Below are 19106 nucleotides of genomic sequence, written 5' to 3'. Positions count from 1 at the left end.
TGTAAAATAATGGTCGTTTTTGAGACTTATACACTGAAAATAACACAAATAGAATATAAAAACACTGAAATAAAAAGCTGATTTTCACAATTTCTCAGAATTCAGAGCTGTAACACAAGTTTAAAAGTGAAACAGTAAGGAAAATCCAGCACGTGGAGCTTTCAGAGTGAATCTGATGGTTATTCCACTCAAATGCAGTTTCGTCTCACACACGTGCACACTTTGATGGCGTCTTACTGCACCACTCAAGCCGAGCCAAAGCGGCTGTTCATTGTTAATTTAAAATTAAATCAATTTTTTAACAAAACGAACTGAACATGTTAAGTTTAAGAGAAACGTTGAGTTTAATGGTACAAATTTCTCGACAAAGGACATTGAGTTTCAAAGATTTTGAGTTTAGGGGACGTTGAGTTACAAGGTACCACTGTACCTTGATTAATTGGAAAGCACTGTCACATCAATCAATTTTTGTCTACTAGGTGGCCAGAATAACATGACAAGATGAGATTCATGCTTGACTTTAAAGTTACCAACACACAGTTCATACATAAACATAAACAGCATCATGAACATGGGACAGTGGTTGTGAGTCAAAGTTATCTGACCGGTAAGGATGCCGATTCACAAAGTTAACCAACACAGGCACTAAAAATAATGGCTTTAGTGTGACATGTAACTTGGTGTAAGGAGCACACAACCTGGACCCCTGAGCAATAAAATAAATGAATAATTTAACTTTCACCAATATTCCTGCAAGCACTCGGGTGGTGCAGCGATCTGTTACGCTAATTTATTTTATAAAATTGATTTTTTTTTACACCACTTAGCAGTAGTGAAGTCAAGTCAAATTTATTTACATAGCGCTTTTTACAATGTATATCGTCTCAAAGCCACTTTACAGAATCCAGGACTGACAGACAAAAAAAACCCTATTGAGCAAGCTGAGGGCGACAGTCGCAAGGAAATACTCCCTTAAAATTACAGCAAGAAACCTTAAGAGGAACCAGACTCAGCAGGGACCCCCATCCTCTTTGGGTGGCTTGGAGGATACTTTAAATAAACAGGATTTAAACAATGTATACAAACACAAAATTAAATTGAACTGAAAGTTGTAACTGGCAAAAAAAAGTCCAGTCTGTGATAAAGTTTGTTGTAAGTTCTGGACATTTTTGTGCAAACCCGCCAGGTTTCCATCCCATCTAGTAGGAGCAGCATTGTTGGCACTGCAGTCTCGACTTGCAGTCTTTAACCTCGAGAGGGTAAACAGGTTTCTGTCAGAACCACCTCAGGGTAAAACAACAGAAGGTGTAGTAACAATGTGCTTTAGACTCCGGCACCCCTAATTATTACAGCATAACTAAGTTTGCTTGTTTAGTTTGACAAGACTAATCAAAAACCTGAGTTAATAAATGTTTTCAATCTAGACTTGAACATCGAGACTGTGTCCGAGTCCCGGACAGAGGCAGGGAGATTATTCCAAAGTTGTGGAGCTTATAGTTATGGCTAAAACAGATTCGAACCAGGATCTCAACGACCACCTAATGAGGCTTTGTGGAGTCGGCAGTACAGAGCTAAATCCTTATGAATATTATGTGACCTCCTGCAAAAAGTTTCTGGGTTCGATTTCCAGGTAGAGCGCTCTGTGTCCTTTCTGTATGGAGTTTGCATGTTCTCCTGTGCCTGTGTGGGTTTCCTCTGGGAGCTCTGGTTCCCTCCCACAGTACAAAGACATGCAAGTGAGGTGAACTAGAGATACAGGACAGTATTATCTGAGCCGAGACCTCAAACCATTTGGGCACATTTACATTAGTGGTATTTAGCAGATGTCTGTTGATGCATGCTCAATAATCCAGGTACACAAATCCACAAAGTTGAATCAGTTCATCTGGACACAAGTTTGTTGTAGAAATACGTTTCGTCACTCAATCCGAATGACTTCTTCAGTCCTGAATGACTTCATCAGACTGAAGAAGTCATTCGGATTGAGTGACGAAACGTATCTCTACAACAAACTTGTGTCCAGATGAACTGATTCAACTTTGTGTATTTAGCAGATGCTTTTATCAAAGCCACAGATAACTGTGGTATATACAATCCAATCCATTCAGGGATAAGGGCCTTTCTTAATGACCCAGCAGTGGCAAGTGGTCGTGAATCCAGTACTGCTCTACAAGATCTACACCTTTGTAATCAGCTGGAACATCTATTACATGCCAGGCCCTTCCATCCCACACTAGCCTGACCTCACAAATGCTCTTTTGCCTGAAAGGTTTCAAATTTCTGCAAACACAGTGGAGGCTGTTGTGGCTGCAATGGAAACAATGCAGTTCTATATTAATGTCTGTGGATTTGCCAATGGAAATGTATCATATGACTGAATTTTGTGACACGAGTGGCACAGCTGCTAGACAAGGTGCTTCAGGGCAACGTGTGCGTGTTTGCTTTGTAGGGGTAAAGATGTGTAACAGTTCCTATTAGAGTATTGTTCATTTATTCATGTGGTTTGTTTACTGTGTGTCCATAAAGAGCTAGAGGTCTGGCCCATCCCAATGTTCAATGGAGTTTATTTCCTGACATCATAATTGAACGCCAAGCCATGTGACTTTGATGCCGTGATTAGATAGTGCCAGAGTTCTTTTGATGCATTTTAACTATGAGCTAAAATAAAACAATCAGTTTCATCTCTCACACAATGTTCCTATTAAACTACTGCTATTGGTGTCAGAAGTAGCACGTTTAAGAAAGGCAGAAACACCCTAGACATGGCATCATACCATGACTTTGGCCATCCAACCCCGACCCTCGGGTAAAGCCAATGTCTGTGTAGACACCCAGCTGACCGACAGCACAGCTGAGATTAGAACCACCCGAGTGCCCAATAATAAAATAAATTTTTTTGAAGACCGTAAAAGAAGGTAACAAGTATTTTTTACACTAAATATATAAAATAAAGAAAATTTAGAATGTTGGTTGGATGAGCGTACAGAACAATTTTCAGTATTTAACCCAGTTAAAAAATATACACCCACCTGACAGGTGAAGTGAATAACACTGATTATCTCTTCATCACGGCACCTGTTAGTGGGCGGGATATATTAGGCAGCAAGTGAACATTTTATCCTCAGAGTTGATGTGCTAGCAAGGAAGCAGGAAAAATGAGCAAGCGTAAGGATTTGAGCGAGTTTGACAAGGGCCAAATTGTAATGGCTAGACGACTAGGTCAGAGCATTTCCAAAACTGCAGCTCTTGTGGGGTGTTCCTGGTCTGCAGTGGTCAGTATCTATCAAAAGTGGTCCAAGGAAGGAACAGTGGTAAACCGGCGACAGGCTCATTGATGCACGTGGGGAGCGAAGGCTGGCCCGTGTGGTCAGATCCAACAGACGAGCTACTGTAGCTCAAATTGCTGAAGAAGTTAATGCTGGTTCTGATAGAAAGTGTCAGAATACACAGTTCATCACAGTTTGTTGCGTATGGGGCTGCATAGCTGACCCATGTCCAGCGCCGAAAGCGCCAACAATGGGCACGTGAGCATCGGAACTGGACCACAGAGCAATGAAAGATGGTGGCCTGGTTCGATGAATGACGTTTTCTTTTACATCACGTGGATGGCCGGGTGCGTGTGCGTCGCTTACCTGGGGAACACATGGCACCAGGTAGTGTGATGTTTTGGGCAATGTTCTGCTGGAAAACCTTGGGTTCTGCTTTGACTCATACCACCTGCCTAAGCATTGTTGCAGACCATGTTTACCCTTTCATGGAAACGGTATTCCCTGATGGCTGTGGCCTCTTTCAATAGGATGCACCCTGTCACAAAGCAAAAATGCTTCAGGAATGGTTTGAGGAGCACAACAACGAGTTTGAGATGTTGACTTGTACTCCAAATTCCCCAGATCTCAATCCAACCGAGCATCTGTGGGATGTGCTGCTAACATCTTGGTGCCAGATACCACAGCACACCTTCAGGGGTCTAGTGGAGTCCATGCCTCGATGGGTCAGTTTAAAAGGGGGACTTACACAATATTAGGAAGGTGGTCATAACGTTATGCCCGGTCAGTGTATATATAATAATAATAATAAAAAAAATTCTTCAGTAGCCACTGGCTATTTCATCTTCATCAGGATTGTGGTGGTTCCAGTGCTACCCAAAACACTTGGTACAAGTCAATAATATATAAAGAGCAGGTCAATACATCGTTTTATTTTCATTTCATGACCTGTTTTTTTTATTTTTTTTATTTTTTTATTTTTTTATTTTTTTATTTTTTTTAGACCATAAACATTTTTCACATTTATTACCGGTTATTTTGGACACCTGGAGAACACCATGTTACATGTTTATTGATGACATCAACAGCAGTATGTTGACGCTTTAAATCCATGAGTCATTCACATCAGATAAATTGAATAGGTGTGTATTTAGGTTGCGTCACGTTATTACGCTTACATTTTACATGTTCCAGTGTTACTCAGTGTTCATGCAGACGGGTGAGAAATGCAAGCAAAACCAGACAAACCAGTAAAGAAATATGAGTACAGATGTTTACGAGCAGATCTACTGCATGATTTGGGTGTACCTGTCCCCTTATATCAGGGGTGTCAAACTCACGGCCCAGTTACAAATTTACCGTAATTAAATACTGTTCTTACCGTTACTATAGCAATTAGTATCTTTACACAAAATGCTAACTCGTTAGCACTATTTTACGTTTGGGTAAAATCCCATATTGTACCAGATGTAACACTTGACTACAGCTGTGTGCCTTTACTGTATTAAGTTCTTTATTGTTTTTATTGTTTGTATTTTTACTTCATTCTGGTGCACACAGTGTATCACACAGCTGGGAAGCAAATAAAACCGACTATTCTGAAGAGAGCTGTCTGTCTGTCTGTCTGTCTAGCTGAGCAAGGGGGATAAACTATTAGTGAGGGCAGAACAATTGTCTTAAAATACACTGTAGAATCCTACATTAACTGCATCTCTCAAAATGCATGCTGATTTTGTGACCTGCAAAGTGACACAGCCCGCCAGTAGATGATGTTAAGAAATATTTACACATAATCCCAAAATGTACAAGAAGATAAGTAAGAGAATTAAGCATAAGGAGGAAATTTAATGAAAATGAAAACAAGTTTGTGCTTCAGGAAGAAAAACTGGTGCGTCTCTTGTGTTATGAGGCCGTGTCTGTGGTAAAGTAGGACAATATAAATGCAGAATTTAGCCTCCAAGAAAAACAACAGATTGCAATCACAGCAGGATACGTTACAATCGGCCCTTTGAGGGCCACAATAATGCTGATGTGGCCCTCGGTGAAAATGAGTTTGACACCCCTGCCTTATATGAAAGGGTTACTGCAAATCAATGGAAGCTTAATCTGACTGGTCAGTATGATGGAACCTTTGTACCCTGTTAGGTGGGAATGCTTACGTACACAGGGCATGAGGAAATACTGAATGGTTTAATGACAATTATATAAACCACACACTGGCTTTTACAAATTCTTAAAATCTGTGTGAGATTTTACAGTGTGGTATTTAACAGTGTGTTTACCCCCATCATCAAAACATTATTGGTTAATCTCTCAATGTTCAGTTTCAATATCTAGTTGCTTCTGGTGGAATGTGGAGCTAATACCCTTACGAAGAAAAATGTTGGTGTTGCCTTTAGATTGTCACTACACTCACCATATACACTCACTGAGCACTTTAGTAGGAACACCTTGTTGGTACCTACATTCATTTATTATTTTATAAGCTACGCCTGTCATACAAATGAATTTTAGGTTAACACTGACTGTAGTCCATCTGTTTCTCTACATACCTTTTTACCCTGATTTCACCCTGTTCTTCAATGGTCAGGACCACCACAGAGCAGGTATTATTTAGGTGGTGGATCATTCTCAGCACTGCAGTGACACTGACATGGTGGTGGTGTGTTATTGTGTGTTGTGCTGCTAGGAGTGGATCAGACACAGCAGCGCTGCTGGAGTTTTTAAATACCGTGTCCACTCACTGTCCACTCTTTTAGACACTCCTACCTAGTTGGTCCACCTTGTAGATGTAAAGTCAGAGATGATCACTCATCTATTGCTGCTGTTTGAGTTGGTCATCTTCTAGATCTTCATCAGTGGTCACAGGATGTTGCCCATGGGGTGCTGTTGGCTGGATATTTTTGGTTGGTGGACTATTCTCAGTCCAGCAGTGACAGTGAGGTGTTTAAAAACTCCACTGATCCACTCAACCAGCACAACACACACTAACACACCACCACCATGTCAGTGTCACTGCGGTGCTGAGAATGATCCACCACCTAACTAATACCTGTTCTGTAGTGGTCCTGTGGGGGTCTTGATCATTGAAGAACAGGGTGAAAGCAGGCTAAAAAAAGTATGTAGAGAAACAGATGGACTACAGTCAGTAATTGTAGAACTACAAGGTGCTTCTATATGGTAAGTGGAGCTGATAAAATGAGCAGTGAGTGTATATTCTGTGTATAGTTGGTGTATATTCTGAAAGTGTTTTAACCGTCTCAGCTATTTTAACAACACTCGCTGCTACCTGGAGCAGAAATTTGAACATACTGGTTAAACAATCTCAGTTCTCACACTGACAGCCAAGACTTAAATCCTTCAGTTGAGTTTCTACTGACAGCTGACGCAGGAGCCATGCCTGAGGAAATTGTCATGTGTGCTATGAGGTAATTAGTGAGGTGTGCATCTTAAAAAGCCAGGGAGGGTACATGGAGAGGTGTGCCCAGACTCTTCATTAACAGCTACACAAGAAAGGTGAAAAGAAAAGAAAGAAGACGAGCAATCCGAGGAACCAAGCAGAGCTCAAAGGTAAGAGCTGTACCAGACTTTTACATGTATTATGTTTATATTGTTGTTTTGTTTTATTCATTATTTGCAAAGTTAGAGAACGTTGCAAGTAAGGATTTATTACTAAACTGGAATAGAGTTTGTTCTAGAATGATTGACCCACTGTAAGATTTGTGAAAGGTTATGGGGTATGTCTTTGTGGCTACAAACCTCCTTAAATCCGAGGGAAAACAACAATAATAATATTAATAATAAACAAAACCTCACATTTACAGCTATTGGTTTTGTTTATTACTGTGTTCATCCTGCCTGTGTCAGTCTGCTTTAGTGGCTTCGTGTCCCAAGGCCATCTGTACAAACACTTGTCCATTGGTACAAAATACATGGAACACTGGTATCCTGCCAAGGCTGGACAAAAAACCCAAACTGCCACACATTCTCAAGGTCATGTCAAGGTTTCTATTCATAAAGAAGCTCCAAAATTGGAACCGTAAGGCTTGAATGAAGTCTGTTGATGGTTACATAAACCTGACAAAGCAGGAACAGGGGTTTTAGTATTATACATGTCTATTATTACACATGTTCCTTTCAAGTATTAGTAGATGTTTGACTTGTATTTTGTATGTATATTTATGCACATTTAGCACATTTATGGACACCTGAACAATTTATTAGCTATATACATTAATAACATTTAGTTTCCTTTGATTTTATATTTGCTTATATTAAGCAATCAAAATTTGATGATGATGGTCAATAAGGATAGATAATAAGTCCTGGCTCCAGATTCTTATTGTATTCTGTAGCTTCAAGATTTTCAATAAGTGGTACTTAGCAGACGAAGGCAGCACTGACCAATATTCGTCCTCCACTGTACTTCACAGATAGCATTAAAATGTAAAAATACAGAGTAATAATGCTGGATGTTTCGATGGAGCTGTTCTTCTTATTTTAGTGAGATATAAGGATAAAACCAGCACTGTAACTATCTATCAAGGCTAAAACATCTGTTACTGCCTGAACACATTGGTATTTTTAAACAGTAACACTAAACATTCTTTGACTGAATACTGAGAAGACTGTTGGTTGAGTTCTGAATGTTCATTATTGTTGAGTTTGGCATTAGTGGGTGGTATTTGGGAGTGGAACATAAGGTGTGGTGGTTGTACAAATTTCTCCAAACAAAAAAAACTATGTTTACACTATGTACATGCACATTTTAATTTATTCATAAATGTAGAAAATGTTCATTTGTCAAACTAGTTCAATCAGTTTTTAAAATGTTTTTGGATGTGAGTCAGAATGGGATTGTTATATAAGACTGTCGCTGACTCATTTATTAATGTGTCACTGACCAAATTCTATGATATGTTTATTTTACATCCTTTTATATAAGAAAACAACGTTTTAATAAGTGTGGTGTATATTGTATACAATCTACAATTAGTCAGGATGTTTCATTTGTACGGTGTGTTTGGTGTGTTTGCCCTTTGATGGACCGGCGGCCTGTCCGATGTGGTTTCTACCTTTTGTCCAGTAAATTGTACCCACTGCTACCCAGAATAAGATAAAGTGGTGGTAAAACATATAATAAATGAATGAATGAATGAATGATGTTAAAAGGTGATTTGTTGCATATAAGTTTAATAGTAGTCAAATCAATTATTTTGTAAGTGAACATTTTATCCTCAGAGTTGATGTGTTAGAAGCAGGGAAAATGGACAAGCGTAAGGATTTGATTGAGTTTTACAAGGGCCAAATTGTGATGGCTAGACGACTGGGTCAGAGCATCTCCAAAACTGTAGCTCTTGTGGGGTGTTCCAGTCTGCAGTGGTCAGTATCTATCAAAAGTGGTCCAAGGAAGAAACAGTGGTAAACCGGCGACAGGGTCATGGGCGGCCAAGGTTCATTGATGCACTTGGGGAGCGATGAGCTACTGTAGCTCAGATTGCTAAAGAAGTTAATGCTGGTTCTGATAGAAAGGTGTCAGAATACACAGTGCATCACAGTCTGTTGCGTATGGGGCTGCATAGCCGCAGACCAGTGAGTTAGGAATAATGTTATGCCTAATCGGTATATATTTTAATTATTTGAAGCCTGGGTCCTTTCTGTGTGGAGTTTGCATGTGTTCATGTGGGTTTCCTCCATGTGCTCTGCTTTCCTGCCAGGTTAATTGGAGATACTAAAATTGCCCTTAGGTGTGTGTGTGTAAAGGTGTGAATGTATTCGTGTATCTGCCCTGCGATGGACTGGCGCCCTGTCCAGGGTGTTTTTGTGTGCCTTGCGCCCATTGACAGCTGGGATAGATTCCAGCAACGACCCTGCTAAGGATAAGCGATATAGAAATTGAGTGAGGGAGTGAAATATTTGATTTTAATAGATATGAATGATTTGATTTTAAAATATTTTGTTTTAAATATATTTTATATCTTTGATTTTTAGATGTTTTATTTTTTTTATTTTGATATAATTGAATTCTTTGTGAAATAATGTCTTTGATTTTGATCTATTTAATGTCTTTGATTGGGAAGTTGATTTCCGTCTCTATTTTATTTTACAGATGTACCCATCCTACATAAATTATGCATTTCAACATGCTGATGAAAACCAGCAACAAGGGCCTGCATATGCAGCTGTGTACACTGCTGTACCACAGAATCAGGCTTCACGTGTTGATTTAATCAAAACGGGCCCCATGCAGCCTTTTACCCAGCCGCTCACTCAGCCGCTCACTCAGCCATTCATCCAGCCGCTCACCCAGCCATTCATCCAGCCGCTCACCCAGCCAGTCATCCAGCCAGTCACCCAGCCATTCATCCAGCCGTTCACCCAGCCTCTTATCCAGCCAGTCACCCAGCCATTCATCCAGCCGCTCAGTCAGCCATTCATCCAGCCGCTTACCCAGCCGTTCACTCAGCCGTTCACCCAGCCGCTCATCCAGTCGGTCACCCAGCCGCTCATCCAGTCGGTCACCCAGCCGCTCAACCAGCCGCTCAACCAGCCGCTGCCGGTCACCCAGCCGCTCAACCAGCCGCTGCCGGTCACCCAGCCACTTGACCAGCCGGTCATCCAGATAGTAGAGCCACTTATATCACCCACCAAAAGTAACTATAATGTCTTAAGTGCTGATTTTTCTACTAAAATGCTGCATTGTTTTTGAAATAATTACATTCTTTATTTGAACTTTAGTTTCAGTTTCATTTAATTAATGTTATTATTATTATGATTTATAATTTTTTTATAAATAGTTTTTAAATAATGAGAGAGGGCCCATGATAGATTGGTGCCCTGTCTGGGGTGTGTTACTGCATTACAGCCAGTTAATTCGCCGGGGTAAACCAGAGGCGCTGTAACCTTGATCAGGATGAATCATGAAAATAAGATAAAAATAAATACATTAATTATAAATATCATAAATATAAAAAATATTAGGCAGTTGTAGTCTAGCGGTTAAGGTACTGGACTCGTAATCAAAAGGTCACTGGTTCAAGCCCCACCACTGCCAGTTTGCTGCTGTTGGGCCCTCAATTGCTCAGATTGTATTCTGTCACAGTACTGTAAGTAGCTTTGGATAAAGGCGTCTGCAAAATGCTGAAAATGTAAATAAAAAAACCTAGTAGTTAGACTTTCTAACTAGCTAGGCAGTGTTAGAGTAACTAATCTGCTGGCCATCCACCACTTTGGTCATGTTGATTTTTGCAGTTTGACCACCTTGGTCAAGCTCTTTATGTTGGTCAACCACCTTGGTCAAGCTTGGCATGCTGGTTGAATAGTTACTGGAAGTATACAGTATGTATATGTATACATGTTGAATACTTGGTTCACTCACTGTATGTTGGACCTCAGCCACTCAGCTTTTGTGCAATACAAAGAAAACCAGCTAGTAATTGCTAATAACCAAATAGGGAATAAATATTATACACTAATCTTTTCACCTAGTTGTATTTTATACTGTATATGATGCTCTAAACCTAATAGTTAATCAATATCTGTACCTCCTTGGTCTGTTTTTGACAGAAATCTACAAAGGTCGAATGATATTTGGACTAGCAATACTGTTCTTCCTTTTATTCATCATGACCATGATCGGACTGTTGCTCTGGTACTTCCGTAAGTAAAAAACCTACCAATCAATTACACCCCCAATAAATAACATGAAGTTTGATTGTATGTGGTGTCTGATCTCTGCCCTCTGATTTGGTTTGAAACAGTGTACGATCAGTGTTCCACAGGACGAAAGTGTGGATCCAAAGCAGGGTGTGTCCGTTTTACGCAGTGGTGTGATGGATACAAGGACTGTCCACTGGGCGAGGACGAGTCTCAATGCTGTAGGGCTGAGTTCTTTATTTAAATGTTGCTCATAGCTGAAATGACTGATACTTAACATCATTGCTTGTGTGTTTTTGTAGTTCGCTTTTATGGGCCGAATTCTATGCTGCAGAGTTTCTCACATACAGACCAGAAATGGAAGACGGTGTGTGCAGACAACTGGGCTGACACTGTCGGAAAGAGAACATGCCAACAGATGGGATATAACAGGTCAGGGATGGGTGTGAATTTTTAAGTACTGAATTACTTACAAGCATTATTAAATAATTTACATAACATTTCAGAGCACTTTGTAAAAACACTTTTGATTTTGTGGTTGATTTTTAGTTCTGACTATGTTTCATTTCGGACAACAAATGCAAAGTTAGGTGGCAACTACAGCTTTTTGACTCTCAATCCAAGTTATCCTGGTGATTCTGCACCATATGTACATGGCTTCCTCACTAGCAGGTGTGTATTATTATCATTATTATTGTTATTATTATTATTATTATTATTATTATTATTATTTCTATTATTTCTATTATTATTTTCAGGGTCTCGTCAATAGCAGGGCAGACACACACACACTCAGACACAGATGTCTTTGAAACTCACAACTGGCTTTGTCAAAAATGGATTATGTAGAGATTGAAATAATTTGCTGTATAACATTTATTTACATGTTAAATTTATTTCTTTATTGCTTTTGTTTCTACAGTGTATCCTGTCAAAGCGATTTTGCCGTTACTCTGAACTGTATCGGTAAGTCATGATTAATCCTCTACTCCAGTCACTCACTCTGCTAACTGCCATAAACGCCAGTATATAAACATAACATTTATTAATACCAGGAGTAAACCTGAGAAAAGTTACACAGAGAAGAGTTCTACAAACCTGATAAAGATTAGATAGATGGATGGATGGATAGATGGATGGATGGAAAGATAGATGGATGGATGGATGGATGGATGGATAGATGGATTGATAGATAGATGGATAGATAGATAGATTGTTTGATGGATAGATGGCTTGACAATTTAGTATTTTCAACTCGCCTTATTTGCATCTCTTTGGACTGTGGAAGGAAACCGGAGCTCCCGGAGAAAACCCACGCAGACACTGTGAGAACATGCAAACTCGACACAGAAAAGATCCAGACCGCCCCACCACGGGATCGAACCCAGGACCTTCTTGCTATGAGAACCCAAGGCTAAGAATCACTGGCTATGTATTTAATCACGAATTCCTTTTCATTTTCTACTCTAGCTTGTGGCAAACGTGAAGATCCTAACCCAGCTGTCCCTGAAGGGGAAGTTGTAAGCTCGGAGGGGTGCTGGCCCTGGCAGGTGAGCCTGAGATACTTGAAAGTCCACCGGTGCGGAGGAACGATCATCACACCCACCTGGATTGTCACATCTGCCAACTGCGTTCACAAGTAAGACCACACTGATTGTGATATTTTTATTTAATGTTCTAGTGTTTAGTGATGCTCAGTGATGGTTTTTGTGGTTCTAAAGACTTCCAGGTGCTGTGAACTGGACGGTGCACGCTGGGGTACTCAATCAAATTGAAATGAAAAATTCCCCTGGCATCAACATTACTAAAATCGTCAAACATCCCGACTATGATAAGGTCACCCATGAGAATGATATTGCCCTAATGAAACTTAATACTTTGCTCATAATGTCACGTAAGTAAACTAATATTATCACAGTGATTGATTTAAAGTTAAAGCCAAATGTCTAAGTGGTAAACTTATCACGGAAAAATGTGCTTAATTTCATGGACCTTGTTTTTCAAAAATCACAGCTTTCACAGATTTTTTAAGAAAAGTGCCACATTTCACAGCAGACTTTAAATAACATGCAAATATTAAATGATATAATAAATAAAAGCTACAATACACAGTACAGCTTATCTTAATAGTTAAACCTGAAACATCTAGCAAGGTTGCAAGGCTTCATGTTCCTCCTCAAAGACAAACATTCTTCCCTCGCCCGTCCACGGAATTGGTTGTAAGTTTGCAAACTGAATTGCTTGAGTAGTGTTTTTGGCTGCTTTAGACTTCAACATCTTGGGCATTTTGACTAACCAATTGCGTAGGATTGCTAGTATAACAGACTTTACTTTGTTTTAGTGTGCTGACAATGTTTGATGTTCGTGTTTGTGTATTGAGTGTATTTTGTCTTTTTGGGGATTCCATAATCAATAGAAAAGTGTGTTTCTCTACACACGTGATCATCTCTCTGTGCTGCGCCTTAAAAGAACAAGCCAGTAAAGTATTACGCTCCCGATAGTTTGTCTATGTACAGTTTATTTCTTTATTTATAAACTCTAAAGACGCTTGGTTACAGTAGGACCGCCTCATAGTGCAAATTAACCAGTAAACGTCAGGCACTTGAACGCTACGCGAATAAAAAACGTTAAATTGCTAAACAAAAACCTTAATTTTTTAATTTTCACAGTGGCAAAACATTTTGTTGTGTAATAACACTGAACTGGAACATTTTGGCCTGAATTTTAAGCACCATGTGTGACGTAACATGGCACATTAGCTAGGTAGCACCATTACTACTGCAAAATATGGTGGTGGTAGCATCATGTTCTGGGGATATGTGATTCAGCAGCAGGTACTGACAGAATTCGGTTAGGAAAAATAATGGTGCATAATACAAAGGGATTTTGGGAAAACCTTCTTGATTAAACGGTTAAGCATTAAAATAGGACGAAGTTGAAAATGAAGTTTTATAGATACCTGAGTGTCTAAGTTCACTTGTATTTAAATTTTATTTTGTGACAATTATATATGTGTAAAAAAAAACATGACACTACGAGAAAACATGACCATTTGCTTTTTCCTGTTTTAGCTTCGGTAAGTCCAGTGTGTTTGCCAAATTCTGGTATGGACATCTCCGCTCCAAGGCAGGCCTACATTAGTGGATGGGCACCAGTTTCAACAAATCCTACAGGTAGGAACATCTTAGCATCTCATGTTCCAAGTCATGTTCCTGAAAGCAATAGGACTATTGGGCAGCAGCACTAACCACAGACTGTATATCCCTGTCTCTCTTCAGCTCCTATATCGACTTTGTTACGTCAGGCCAAGATCACCATAATAGACAAGTCTGTCTGTAACGGCTCGACGATGCTGGACGGCCAAATCTCAGACTCCATGGTCTGTGCGGGTGATCGGACAGAATCCTTCCCCTGCAGGGTCAGTATCCAGACCTACCTGACACTATGACTTTGTGATACTGTGCATACTAAAAATGTAAAAGTGATTAATGAAGGAAGTAATGTTTATGTTATCTCTGCAGGGTGACACAGGGAGTCCTCTGGTTACTGAGATGAATTCATTATGGTGGCTTGTGGGAGCTTTTAGCTGGGGTGATAGCAATAATGGCTGCCCTTACCCATACCAGCCGGGTGTTTATACAAATGTCACCTCCTACGTAGACTGGATTTATGAAAAAATTCTGGTAAGAAAAGTGACATTATTGATTAATTAACTGATTATTGATTGGTTCCACCTTTCACACTAATTTAAAGTGTAATGGGTAAACTTTAAAGTTTTAGGGGTTTTTGGTCATGGTAATCATCTTAAAAAGGGAAATACTGAGTTCTCCTTTTGGTGGGACATGTACAGCTAAAGCCATAAACTGAGAAAATATATGTATTTTATTGTACTCGGTAGTACAATTACAGTATGGTAGTTAGTCCACCTTGTAGATGTAAAGTCAGAGACGATCGCTCATCTGTTGCAGCTGTTTGAGTTGGTCATCTTCTAGACCTTCATTGGTGGTTACAGGACGCTGCCCACGGGGCGATGTTTTTGGTTGGTGGACTATTCTCAGTTCAGCAGTGACAGTGAGGTGTTTAAAAAATCCATCAGCGCTGCTGTGTCTGATCTACTCATACCAGCACAACACACACTAACACACCACCACCATGTCAGTGTCACTGTAGTGCTGAGAATGACCCACCACCTAAATAATACCTGCTCTGTAGTGGTCCTGGGAGAGTCCTGACCATTGAAGAACAGGGTAAAAGGGGGCTAACAAAGCATGCAGAGAAACAGATGGACTACAGTCAGTAATTGTAGAACTACAAAGGGCTTCTATATGGTAAATGGAGCTGATAAAATGGACAGACTGTAGAAACAAGGAGGTAGTTTTAATGTTATGGCTGATCAGTGTATATTATTGTGCTGCAGACTGTCATGCTTTCAGAAAACCCACAGTAAACTTAAGAACTCAAACATCTTTCCCCAAAAGCATGTTTTAATTAATCTAGTAAAGAAAACATCTGCAAAAATCATTAAAATCTCAAAACATTTTTCCATAACATTTACATGTGTATGGAAATCTCTGGTATTTAAATCCTGCTTTGTCCACTGTTTGTTTTTCCTAGGAAAAGTAGCTGAATATCCAGGAGAAATGGACCTTCATTTCAGAGCCAAGAAACAGTGAAGAAACAGCTTAATGAAGTTCAGTGTTATGACTCCTGGAAACACTCACTCACTCACTTTCCTAACCGCTTATTCAATTAGGGTCATGGGGGGGGTGCTGGAGCCTATCCCAGCTTTTCAATTGGCGCAAGGCACACAGTAACACCCTGAACGGGGTGCCAGTCCATTGCAGGGCAGACACACACACACACATTCATCTATAGTTTACATTACATTACATTACATTACATTACATTACATTACATACTATAGGGCATTCAGTGTCTCCAATTCACCTGACTGCATGTTTTTGGGCTGTGGGAGGAAACCGGAGCACTGGAAACCCCCGCAGAAAGTACCCGGACCGCCCCGCCTAGGGATCAAATCAATGACCTTCTTGCTCCTGGAAACAGTTCCTGATATTTTTGCACTGAAATGCTGGTTACATGCCAAATGATTTTGGTTCAAATTATGGTAACACTGTACTCGGACCCTCTGACATGATACTGAAATAAGCATGTTATAACCAGTCATGACATCTGACCTGACTTTTTATAACAGCTCATGTCAAGTATTAGAACAGTGTTTTGTTATTCTCCTCTGTATTTGTCATGACAGCTTCTTAGCATGTGACATAAGCTCTCATGATGAATTATGTTATTACAATAGTACCATACTACAACATACTTTATGACACCTGGCATAACAGGTTTGTACCATGTTTATGTCAGTGCTGCATTATTTATATACTGCTTATTGTTTATTATTACGTGGTACATTCATTCCCACATACATATACAGGAATGTATGAATGTATAAATCAGTGTGTTTTAATCAAGTTAGCTGAAGTGTTTTACTCCTCATTCTCTTTCAATTTCTTGAGCTTTATTTGCACAGTGTTTATTTCCTGAATCCTACAACCTGGCACATGATTCAGAACCAAGGTGTGATCACGTGATCACCCTGTTACAGCCAAAGCACCACTTGACTAAAGTTTACAGAGACCTTTATGGGTTTTAAGTAGAAGTTAATGATTTATAATATGTACTGTTTTTATTTCATATTCCTACATCTTTAAATGTAAGTGTAAAAGAAGTACTGTTATGTAAATGTTTGTTGTAATTTTTTTTACACTGACTGTAAAAATTCATTTATTTGGGCAGTGGTAGTGAGGGCGCAGGTTCACGCCCCATATTGCCACTGTTGGGCCCTGGCAAAGCCTTTAACCCTCCATTGCTAGCACTGTATTCAGTCACAGCTGTAAATCGCTTCAGATAAAAACATCTGCTTAATGATACATGTAAATATTTATTGTAATGTATATACATACTAAATAAATCCTATTTTATTCATTTTTATATCTATTGTACTGGGTTTAAATGTACACTTAACAGTTCAGGTCAAAAGTTTACATACATGTGTGTGGAGGAACAGAAAGAACAATGACTTTATTGTTATACAAATACAGGTGTACAGTACAATGCAATTCTTCTGTTTGCATATTCCAGTTTGTTTGGAAATTGGGGTCAGAGTTCAGGGTCAGTCTTGCCTCTTTTTCTGTGACTGAGTATTTGAAACACTTCTGAAACATATAATGAAAGTTTTCTTTGAAGTTAATTGTTAGATTTTAAAAATTATGAATCAGATATTCAACCATTAGTGCTAATTTTGGCAGTTTAGTTTTATGATGGGTGGGGGTGGGGGGTTTGGGCGAAACAATGGGCGTGGGGTGGGGGGTTTCTGCCATTCAAAAACATTTATGCCATATCAACAACTGATGGGAACACTGATGGGTCACAACATTACACAAAGCAAGTGAGAGAAATACCCCCTCCCCCATATATATTGTTAATATGGCTTAAAATTATAATTATAAACAAAACTTATGTTCACTATAACCTTTCACCTTGACCTTTACCTGTTTCTTTGGGATTTTGGTCTCCTCCGACTTTCTAAAAACATGTGATAGGTGGATTGCCTGCTCAACATTACCCCTATATGTGAGTAAGTGAGTGGTTGATGAAAAGTACTAGAAAAGGACATTAAGGAACTTATTTATGGATTTAAAAATGTATTCAGACCAGACATATTAAAGAAGAGTACACAGAGACTTTGTCCAATTAATTTAAATTGCAATAGTTGGATTCCAGTTGTGTTCTAGATACCTGAGGGGTAAGTGAATAAGAGATTTTAGTTTTTAATTTTTAATATATTTTCTAAAAACATGCTTTCACCTTATCATTCTGTGTGATTAAATGAAGATTAATGGTAAAATTATATCTCTTCAAAATCAAATCACAAAACATACAATCTACTGTCTGTTTATAATTTCTAAAATACATTGGTTAAAAAGAACCCAGATCATGATTTAATTTACCTGTTGAACTAAGTTATCCAGTGCATATCACCTCTGTAAAAAAAATCATTTGTAACTCAGTCACCCAGTTCAACAAGGGTTTTTAGTCAGCAGGTGTATCCAGCCCTGTAGAATTTGCTAAACCTTACAATTAGCCGAGCAGTCATTACACTTTCTACAGGAAGACCATGCTATGATCGCTAAGGACCCCTCCCACGAATAATAAATAAATAAATAAATACTATCCATCCATATACGTAACTGAACCACAGTGCTTCCAAATTGAGGAAGTTTGGTAGAGTGGTGAATCTACCAGGCTTGTAAAATTCCCCCAAAGAGGAAATATGATCCCAAATCATCTTATCAGCTAAGGTCAGTGTTTATTTCTTCACAAAAGATAAAACTAGGCAAATTGTGATATATTACAGGGTATTAAATTAAACATCTGAATAAAATAATTTTATTTATTGTTTTATTTTATGTATTTTATTTATTGTATTATTGTATATATTTTATTTATTGTATTTCTTTTATGTATTTTATTTATTGTAGTATTTTATGTATTTTATTTATTGTATTATTTTATGTATTTGATTTATTGTATTTCTTTTATGTATTTTATTTATTGTATTATTTATTGTATTACTTTATGTATTTTATTTATTGTATTATTTTACATATTTTAGTTATTGTATTGTTGCATATATTTTATTTATTGTATTATTTTATGTATTTCTCACATTTCTAAAGTTCTATTATAAATGAATGTGCTATTTTTTCATTTTTACACACTGTGTTAAATTCTATGCTAGATTCATTGTATTCAGCCATTATAATTTTTTTAAGTAAATGTTCTAAATGTCCCCATGCTTCTCGTGACTTGAAGGATACAAGGTACAGAATGTGGTTTAACCAGGTGTTTTTTATAGGAGGCTCTCATTAATATTCTAGATCTAATCTGGGATAATAGATAAAGCCAGTGTAGGGAATGTACTTCTTGCAGTGATGTGGGGCTGCATTCTAAATTACATGCAGTCATGCAGGAGTGTTTAGGAGTAGTCTAACCAGTTGTGAGATGGCACAAGCCTAAATAAGCACCTGTGTGGCTTTTGTTCAGAGGAACAAATCAGACAAAATGCAAAACTCACAACCTACTTTAAATACTAAATCCAGATGC

The 19106-nt window shown here is 38.7% G+C and overlaps 1 protein-coding gene across 1 annotated transcript; it reads left to right on the top strand.

Annotated features, from left to right (window-relative positions):
* Window positions 1-11803: 11803 nt before the first annotated feature.
* Window positions 11804-16186, top strand: LOC134332735 (transmembrane protease serine 2-like). Its single transcript, XM_063014503.1, has 7 exons — window positions 11804-11888; window positions 12393-12561; window positions 12644-12816; window positions 13994-14095; window positions 14201-14340; window positions 14444-14605; window positions 15537-16186. Exons 1-7 carry the CDS (start codon window positions 11807-11809, stop codon window positions 15543-15545), a joined length of 837 nt encoding a protein of 278 aa, XP_062870573.1. The 5' UTR covers window positions 11804-11806; the 3' UTR covers window positions 15546-16186.
* Window positions 16187-19106: the final 2920 nt, after the last annotated feature.

The sequence above is a fragment of the Trichomycterus rosablanca genome, chromosome 18 (genome assembly GCF_030014385.1).
Source record: "Trichomycterus rosablanca isolate fTriRos1 chromosome 18, fTriRos1.hap1, whole genome shotgun sequence".
Classification (NCBI taxonomy): domain Eukaryota; kingdom Metazoa; phylum Chordata; class Actinopteri; order Siluriformes; family Trichomycteridae; genus Trichomycterus; species Trichomycterus rosablanca.
Note: the sequence above shows the minus strand (reverse complement) of the source record. Positions and strands in the feature narration are given on the sequence as shown.